Source organism: Panthera pardus, unplaced genomic scaffold (assembly GCF_024362965.1).
Source record: "Panthera pardus isolate Hobbes unplaced genomic scaffold, ASM2436296v1 HiC_scaffold_19, whole genome shotgun sequence".
Taxonomy (NCBI): Eukaryota; Metazoa; Chordata; class Mammalia; order Carnivora; family Felidae; genus Panthera; species Panthera pardus.
This window is the reverse complement of record NW_026526754.1, coordinates 13,357,221-13,366,952: the sequence shown is the minus strand read 5'-3', so window position 1 is coordinate 13,366,952 and position 9,732 is coordinate 13,357,221. Positions and strand designations below refer to the sequence as shown.

At 45.7% G+C, this 9,732-nt stretch overlaps 1 protein-coding gene across 4 annotated transcripts in view; it reads right to left on the bottom strand.

Annotated features, from left to right (window-relative positions):
* PDPR (pyruvate dehydrogenase phosphatase regulatory subunit) overlaps positions 1-9,732 on the bottom strand; it is a 37,409-nt gene that overhangs the window by 7,308 nt on the left and 20,369 nt on the right. For all 4 annotated transcript variants that reach the window (XM_053906669.1, XM_053906666.1, XM_053906667.1 and 1 more), the window contains 6 exons: positions 8,956-9,111; positions 8,627-8,760; positions 7,893-8,041; positions 7,290-7,402; positions 6,081-6,175; positions 4,436-4,525 (listed from right to left, as the gene is read on the bottom strand). In XM_053906669.1, the coding sequence (XP_053762644.1) occupies positions 4,436-4,525; positions 6,081-6,175; positions 7,290-7,402; positions 7,893-8,041; positions 8,627-8,760; positions 8,956-9,111 (737 nt within the window). The remainder of the gene's footprint in view (positions 1-4,435; positions 4,526-6,080; positions 6,176-7,289; positions 7,403-7,892; positions 8,042-8,626; positions 8,761-8,955; positions 9,112-9,732) is intronic.

Genomic DNA, 9,732 nt, shown 5'->3' with positions numbered 1-9,732 from the left:
TACAAACTTTCAGTTACCAGACAAATGAGAACTAGGTATGGAATACCCAACCTGATGTCCGCAGCAGACACTGCTGTGTGACAAGTAACACAAGTTGTTACAAGAGTAAATCCTAAGTGTCTTCATCCCAAGGAAAAAAGCTTTTTAACAATGTTTATTTTTGAGAGACCTAGCCAGGGTGGGGCAGACAGAATTCCAAGCAGGCTCCATGCTGTGGGCTCGAACTCACAAATTGAGATCGTAACGTGAGCCGAAATCAAGACTCAGATGCTTAACCCACTGAGCCACCCTGTGCCCCACAAGGATCTGGGACACACGAATCTATGAGACATAAATGGTGCAAAATGAAACTTACCACGGCGGTCATGTCACAGGCATGTCAGTCCATCATTCTGTGCACCTTAAACTTGTACAGTGATATATGTCAATTATATCTCAATAAAACTGGAAGGACGGAAAAGAAACTGGCTTCACTGGTGTTGCAGTTCTGTACCCTGGCTGGGTCTGCTGCCCTGCGTGTTGCTCTCCTGCAGCCAAAGAGGCGGCCACGGTGGTCAGGACAGCTTGAAAAGAGTTGTGGAAAAAGAGAATCTGTGCGGCCCCCGTGCAAGTGACACACCTGAATGAGCAATGGTGGGGGCAGGAGGCCCATGGGGATGGACAGCAAACGAGAATCATCAAAAGCCAGCATCTCTGTTGCACTCACTGCTTCAGTGTCTCCAACTGAATCGTTAAGAGGAAGGCCAGGGAATAAAGATTTGAAGCAGGTAACTAGTCTTGGATTAGATGAGAAAAGCAGGTCCCCATCATATATTCCTTTTCTAGCTGTTGGGGATTTAGTGTGAGCCAAACAAGAACCTGCCATCTGTCCCCATGTTTTGGGGATGTTTTCGTTTCCCCTCAAAGAGACAAGTACAGTTAACATGGGTTTGAACTATGTGTGTCTCACTTCGATGTGGAGTTTTCAGTAAGTACAGTACATGACTAAATGTATTTTCCATATGATTTTAATAACATTTTGTTTTCTCTAGCTCACTGTATTAGAAGAATATACAACACGTGTAGCACACAAAACGTGTGTTAACAGTAAGGCTTGTAGTCAGTGGTAGGCTATTAGCAGTTAAGGTTTTTGAGGAGTCAAAAGTTCTATGTGGAGCTTTGACTGAGTGGGTGGTCGGTGCCCCTGACCCCCATGTTATGCCAGGGGCAGCTGTATACCCTTCTTGAGGACAGGAGCCAGCTTGTAAAGAACCCAGGCAGGGCACAAACCACCTTGTGGACTCACTGAAAATCATAAAAACAAGACCAGCCCAGGAAAATGAGTAGAAACCAAGGCCTCGAGTAACAAACCTGCTGGAGCCACTCTTGATCGAGTTTAGTGAATTCATGACAAGGGCACCCAGGTGACATTTCAGAACCAGCCCCTACCTGTACAGGGACAGCAGATCAGCTACATTTGTAGCAACTCTTCTCAAATTGCGAATAATCCCTTCATCTTAGTGTCGTTACAGTTGTCTCGACAAGCATATGGAATTTCATGGGCTAGTAAATTTGTGCTTCAGTTAGTAACTCTAAGAAAGCCTAACCCCGTAAAAGTAATACAACTAATATCAGGAACAAGAAAGATGCCTACAATCCCTACTCCTTGTCACAACTGGACAAAGAAATTGTAGGAATTAAAACTTAAGAAAGAAGAAAAACCATTACTGTCTCTATGATAAGACTGAACCCTGAAAATTCCAGGTACTCAACTAAAAAACAACTATAGTAAGATAAATTAGTAAAGAAATATAGACTAGAAAAAATAGCTTTCAAAAATCATAATCACTTAAAAGACAATGGAACAAAGACACCCTTCCCACTCACAACTAGCGACAACAAAATATTATTCAAGTAAACTTAAAAAATGTGTAACATCTATATAAGGAAAACTTCAAAATACCTCTGAAGGTCACCAAAATACTTGAGTAAAACTAAAAGGCATTCTTTGTAAGATTTAACATATTTCGTCAATTCTCCCTAATATATAAATGTAACATAATCCAAAAAATACCAGCAGCAGTATAATTATACTAGATAATTATAAAGTTTCCAAAGGAAAATAAGGAAACAGGAATTATTTTTTTCCAGAGTTTGCAAGCTATAAGGGACAATAAGCACTAGCAGGTATTAAAATATATAATAAAGACTCCATAATTAAAATAGCATAATCCTGGATCATGAACAGATAATCCAAGGGAACAGAATAAAGGTCCAGAAATAAACCTGAACGCATACAAGAATTTAGTATCTGGTAAGGGTACAATGTGAAAGCAATTGGTCATCCATGTGGAAGCATGTGTGATCCATAGCTCATCAAGTACAGCAACAGACACTGCAAAAGGATGGGGCATTTAAATATTTAAAAAAAACACAGGGGCACCTGTGTGGCTTAGTGAACCCACTAAGTGTCCAACTTCGGCTCAGGTCATGATCTCACAGCTTATGAGTTTGAGCCCCTCATTGGGTTCTGTGCTGACATCCCAGAGCCTGGAGCCTGCTTTGGATTCTGTCTTCCTCTCTGTTCCTTCCCCGCTCGCACTCTTGTCTCTCTCTCTCAAAAGATTTAAAAAAATTAAAAAAAAAAAAAAAACCACAAACCCATACTCAGCAACACCACTAACTGTAAAAGTAATGGAAGAAAACTGGGAAAATTTTATAAGCCTGGAGTGGAGAAGTCCCTTTTATATATCAAACTCTAGAAGGCACAAAAGACTGATCAACTCAATTACAATAAAAATAAAAAAATCTTCTGCAACATATGAAACATTTTCCTAATTTTTTAAAAAACCCTTCTACATGACAATAAATGAAAAGACAAATGACAAACTGGGAAAAAAACTTATAACTCTACAGCAAGGACTATCTGACTCAGACAATGCTCAGAAACTGGTAAACAGACCAATCATTCAATACAAAAATGTACAAAGGTATGACCGGAACATTCAGTTATGCAACATTTCTTAAACATTTACTATGTGCCAAATACTTCTCTAGGTGCTGGGGAAATAAAAGTTAAGACAGGCAAATATTCCTGCCTTCGGAGAACTGACACTTAAACAAGGATAACTTGCCGAACAAAATAAAACAGATTTTATCAGACAGTGGTAGGCACTACAGAGAAAAAGAAAGTGACAAGGAGGAACGGGGGAACTAGGGGATGGGGCCTCATCCAGAAGATACCACTCAAATAAGACCTGAAGCAGGCGCAGATGCGAGAGTCTGCCGGGGGGGGGGGGGGGGGGGGGGGGGGAGGGGAGACGAGACGAGCCAGGAGAGGGAGAGGAAATGCAAAGGCCCTGGGGAAGGAGCAGCAGCACATTCAGGGACCAGCAAGTAGTGGGACAGGTAGAGAAGGTAGGATCACATCAGAACAGGGTGGCGGACGGGCAGGCAGGAGTGTGCAGGTCCTAAAGAAGAGCTTTTCCTTGGAAATGCATTCCAAAAAGTTGCTTCATACTCTGGTTTCTCTTCAGATCGCATAAATCTTTCGCCTTTTACAAAAAGTTGCTTCATCCCACGTATAAAGAAAATTACAACTGCACTGACAATTCTCTGTCAGCCCAAAGTGTGAAAACCCCGTACTGGTACACGCACACACGTACAAGTAAAGAGAAGCTCTTGTACACGGAACTGTTTATAACAGCAAAGGCCTACAACCGGAAACGCCTCTTAGTACCAGCCTAATGATTCAACGATCTGACAGAACACTATCCTGCTGTTAAAAAAAGAAACCGGGGGGCGCCTGGGTGGCTCAGTCAGTTAAGCCTCCGACTTCGGCTCAGGTCATGATCTCACAGTTCGTGAGTTCGAGCCCCGCGTCGGGCTCTGTGCTGACAGCTCAGAGCCTGGAGCCTGTTTCAGATTCTGTGTCTCCCTCTCTCTCTCTGACCCTCCCCCATTCATGCTCTGTCTCTCTCTGTCTCAAAAGTAAATAAACGTTAAAAAAAAATTAAAAAAAAAAAAAAAAAAAAAAGAAACCGGGAGTGCTTCCTCTTTAGGGACTGACAGGGCAGATCTATACCATCAATTGGTGAAGAGATAAAGATAAAGGACAGCAGTGTGCTTCCAACTATGTTTCTAAAACGGGACTAAGAATGTCTTTGAACTTGCTCACATATGCACAAAAATCTCTGACATGACCTTCAAATACTAATAGTTGTATCACTGGTAGTGGTTGATAGGAACTGGTCAGGTGGCACTAAATACTTTCCATAGGTTTTAAACCACGTAAACGTATTTCCTATTCGAAACAGTAAGTAACTTAGTCCAAAATGTTAAAGTGCCCCTAATGCAGCCTGCCTCCGTTCCCGAGGCCCGGTCAGATCTGGCTCTCTAACCCCACCAGTGCCCGGCAGGCGTGCGAAAGCCGGCCACCTTCCTCCGCGGGACTCACCTCTATGGGGATGTAGAGCATGAATCCCGGCTCTCCCGTGTGAGTCATGCTCATCACCCTGATCCCATTTGCGTAGCCCACACTCATCTCCTGTGGAAGCAAAGGGAGGAGGTCAGCACAGAGAGTCTCCAGGGGAAGTGAGCGCTCAACATGTTTGTTAAAGGAACGAACTCCTGAGGTAAACCTCTTATCAGCTCCGCACCCTTTGACCCTACGGCAGAGCCATGCGCCTGAGAGAAATTCATCCCCAGAGTGGTCTGTTTTCGAGTACTGGGGTCACCAGAAACGGAGCACGGTCTTTACACTCTTCTCATGAAACATCACCATTTCAGGGGCACTAGCCAAGCTGCTGGTGGGAAGTGGAGGCGAAATCTTTACAATCGTGAAACATTTCTTTTCGCAAAGTCCTCCTAAAGGTTTGTTTTAGGGGCGCCCGAGTGGCTCAGTCGGTTAAGCGTCTCTTAATTATGGCTCAAGTCATGATTTCAGGGTTCATGGGATTGAGCCCCAGTGCAGAGCTTGATTGGAATTCTCCCTCCCTCTCTTTCTGCCCCACCCCACTTGTGCACGGTCTCTAAAAATAAAGAAAGAACCTTAAGAAGATTTCAGTCAAGAGTGTCAAGAGCAACAAAGACCAGGCCCGTGTCTTCTCTGGGGCATCTGGCAGGCAAGTCCAGGGCACCTGCCCTACAAAAGAGGATGCCTGATGACCACAGAACATGGTGCACCTGCTACCCTGGGGTCAGAGATGAGGCTTCTAATTCAAAATGTGTTTACGGCAGCTCAGTTACCTAACAGGCCTCTGACACAATCCCTGTTCCTATAATGGCAAGTGGTTAAGTCCCAGAAGGCACTGGAGCAAACTGTTCCCACAGGAAGCCCAACATAACTTGCTACCCTGTAGGCTCACATATGTGCATCATTCGTTCCAGAACCCAAGGCCATGCAGGGAAGGGTTGCTGATGGCTAACGGTGAGAGTGTTCTGTTGCTTTCACTCTGCCACGGAGAAAAAGGGACACTGTACAATGAGTACGTGGATCTCCGCTTCGGTTTGAACTTCAAAGAGCCTCCATCAGTCAGTAGCTGCCCCACAGCTGTTTCGCTACAGGTTGTCAAAACACTAGTCTGTCTGCACCTCTCTTATCGGTATTGTTACTACTTCTTTTACTCAGTTCCAAGATGCTACTGCTGCCAAATATAAGAAACTTATGTAAGTTGTTTGGGGCTTCACCTGAACATCTCTTACCTGGAGATGCTACACACACAGAAGTGACTCTGTGAATGGAAAAGAAGAAGCACTGCATGGAGAGAAGGAACCTGACCTTAACTGGCATTTTTGGCGTTAGTGTCCTAATCCTTTAATTTGCACATTTAGTCCACTGCTACAAAAAGCAGTAAATAGAAAAGACTGATATTCAGAGAAGTTAAATCCACTTCAAAGATATCCTAATGCTTATTAAATAAGGAGACCTAGAAAGGTGAAAAATAAAGGGACGAATTTATTGAGACATTTTATTTGCTCCATAAAAGCCCCAACACCCTCTCTCTGTGGACATTAACGCTGTAGTAAAACTGTGTAATTGCTATCCCTATAAAAGAAATATTCCCTGTCCATTTAAAAACTAGAACTTAATTAGCACCCACCTTGCAGAACAGACTTGGGAAGTGGTCTGGAGTCATAGGGGCATAGGACAACTCGGACAGCACATCCACAGCTCGAGGGCCAATCAGATTGAGGGCTAAACATAAAAGAACAAGAGATGTCTGGCCAGTCCAGTCCCCGCTGAGCCAAAGGGAAAAGTCTGTTTGGGACTTGCTCTCTCACGGCCAGGCCTGGGTGATAAGCCCACGAAAGCGCCTCTCTGCCTAGGCAATCCCAGGATGGACACAGAGCGCCCCAAGTCTGGCAGACACCTCTCCTGACAGGCCCGGTAAATGCATGCACTGCTGACTGCTGGCCAGAGACAGCCTGGCCAGCGTGTTTCCTCTTCCCGGGGACACGGGGAAACATCCCATAGCCGCCTTTGTGGTTAGACGGGGAACGTGAGACCGCGTCCTGGCCAGGGTGATAGGAGCCCACTTCCAGGGCCGGCCACAAACCTCCCACACGGTTCCCATCGCCTCCTTCCTCCCGCTGTTGCTATATGGTGAGAACGGCCCAATCCCCGATCAGCACCTGGAGGAGAGCGGCCCAACCTGCCCAGGTTCCGTCATGGCACAGCAGCCTGTGGAAATTATACCCCAAACACCCTCTTGGGCTAGGAAACAACTTCGGTTCAGTAAGATTGTGTAGTTTGCCAATCTGGTAGCAAACAGTCAAACAGATCTGCTGCTGTGATGAACTGGCCACGAGGACATGTTGGGGGTGAGGGGCAGTGAAGTGGGGGATAGGCAAGCATTAAAGCTGGAATGAGGAGGTGAGGGAAGGGGCTGCTCCCTGACAAGACTGCTGAGGAAGAGGTAGATCATCAGGAAATTAAGTCCTCCTCAAAAATTATTCACTCACTTAAAAAAAAGTTAAGGAGAAATTTTGAAGAAAATAATATTTAGGTAGTAGATTTAAAAATGTATTTTTGAAGTAATTTTCATTCATCCAACCAATATTTGCACTCCTCCATCCTCGCTGGAGGGGGCACAGCGGGAAACAAGACAAACGGACTGAAGCACAACTCACCCCTCACTTGCAAAAATGCAGGGACATATCAGAGATCAGTGTTCTATGACCAGGGCGCCTCCAGCACGCTTCTCACTCTGACCCCCATTTCTAAATGTCAGCTATAAAGAAGGCAGATGGAGAAGACGTATCTGGACAGGCTGGCCTCTTGTGCAGCTGAGCCTGGAGGGCCGGCTTACCGGTGTATTTCCAGGTGACATCTTCCAGAAGCAGGTTGCTGTCTTCTGGCATGTGTTTCTTAAGCCAGGCCCAACAGTGGACCTGCTGGTCAGTTGGGGAAATCATGAAGAAACTGAAAGGGAGACCGGAAAGTAATGTAAGCCAGGCAGCAGAAAAAGCATCAGGAAGCAGTCAAGTTAACTCGTTTCAAAGCAGCCGATGAATGAGCAGAATACTGGCAAATGACCTCTTCGCCTTCAGAGGAGGCCAGGGGCACATAATTCTAGGACATACCACATAAGCACCGAAGATCCCGGCTTCCTGTTAGTGCCAAGATATACAGACCTACTGACACACCAGAACACTTTTTCCCAGTAGGGGGACTGTTATTTCCACCTCGATTTGTATATAATCGGGTATGTTTCTTCCCCATTTTCCCCCGTGGCTTCTATTTGCACTGCATTGCTAAGGAACTGGCCAGGAGTTACCGAAATGTCTTTTCGTCCTCAGTATGGTCATGGTTTCCCGGACTGTGAGCCGGCGTTCTGCTCTGCGAGGACACCTCCAGGAGGCAGCGCACCGCAGGGGTGGGGGGTGGGGGGCAGGGCGGCAGCCAGCCTTACCTGCGCTTGCTGAGCCGCGCTATGCTACAGTCGTTTTCATACCCTCCACCCTCATTGAGCATGCCGGTGTGCACAATGTGGCCCACGGGTACATCGAGGTCATTGGAGAAGAGGTACTGAAGAATTTCCAATGCCTGGTCCCCGGTGGACTGGAGGGTGAGGGAAGAAAGCAGAGAGAGTGAGCACAAGAACAGCTGGTTGGTAACACAGTCTGCCGAGCAGTGTGACCCCCTGAGGCAATTCAATTAGCCAGTTCCCAACTGCAACTGAGAAGCTCCAAAGAAAGCTCGTTGTTTTTGTTTGTTTTCTTTTTACTGTTTACTTATTTTTGAGACACAGAGAAGACAGCATGAGTGGGGGAGGGGCAGAGAGAGAGGGAGACACAGAATCCGAAGCAGGTTCCAGGCTCTGAGCTGTCAGCACAGAGCCCGACGCGGGGCTCGAACTCACAGACCGCGAGATCATGACCTGAGCCAAGGTCGGACGCTTAACTGACTGAGCCACCCAGGCGCCCCAACTGGCTCTTGATTCTAATGGTTAAGGGGGCCTCTACAAGCAGATGAAAACCCAGAAACAAAGAGCTAAAACTTCAGAAAAATGTATTACAGTTTAGTAAAACACTAAAACATACCAGAGGTCTTACGAAATTGGTTTTGAAGTGGCAGATAAAAAAGGAGACATTCGACAATATTCAGAAATTTCTAATCTATTATTTGGGTTTCTCAAGCACTTACTGTTATTTCGAACTTTGTGAAAGAGGACATGTCAATGACACACACAGCTTCCTTACAGCACTTGACTTCAGACTCCACAATGTCAAACCAGTCTGGCTTATAGAAAGTCTTGCTCTGCTCCAATGCCAGGAGGTCTACAGACCGGCAAACAACAAAAGAAAAAGAGAAAAGGACATTTATATTGAGGACTCTCCCTGTGTGCATTAGTATAGTGTGACAGGTTTTTCTTTATTCCTCCAGGAACACATTCTAACTGTAATACATTTAAAAATGGGTTTTATTAGTTCTCAAGGCAACAAAAGAATAAACATGAGAACGGGCCTTCTTACCCTTGTCTGGTGGCACGAAGTACTTCGGCCTCTCAAATCCATGTTTTTCCATCCACCTGGCTCCTTGTGCGTCCAGCCGGTCATAGAGAGGAGATGTGCGTAACTGTCTCCCGGTCTGGAAGTCCCAACGGGGAACCTTCAGGTCATACAGCAGAGCTAGAACAGAAATAACAGTCTCTGCAAACCCAAACCACCGAGCCGAGAACACAGCATCTCTAGATTCGGGAGTCGCTCCTGTTCAAAAGAGCATGCTTTCCAGGCTAACGGGACCTAATGTGCAAACAGTCCCCAGTATAACAGGTAGGCTCCGGAAGAAAGAATGATGTTGCAAGAGCTGCCCTGATCCTTCCACAGAGTTACAGGGCCGTGAGTCAGGTTAACAACTCCAAGTCTCTGTCCTCAATGACTGTGTCAAGTTAGTAGGCAGAAACAATGGGAGAAAGGTCATGCTTGTAAACCTTGCTAAGTCCCACAGCAGAGACGAAGACTGTATCTGAGGAGCAGAGTGTGAAAACATGGCACTTGCTTCTTTACAGTGCCTGTGTTGCTGGGATGTCAGGACTGTTAGACACATTTCCTCTCTAACATTTAACCCGTTTCTGAGGTGAAAGGGAACACAGCATACCTTGATTTGGTGGCTGCACAGTACTGTCCCAGTCACATTATTCACATAACAAAGCTAGGGTCACAATTCATTTCTCCTAATGTCCAATCTGCAACAGCAATAAGTAAAAATAGCCAGAAAGAGTGTGATCTCTAGTCCCTTCCAAAGAGAAG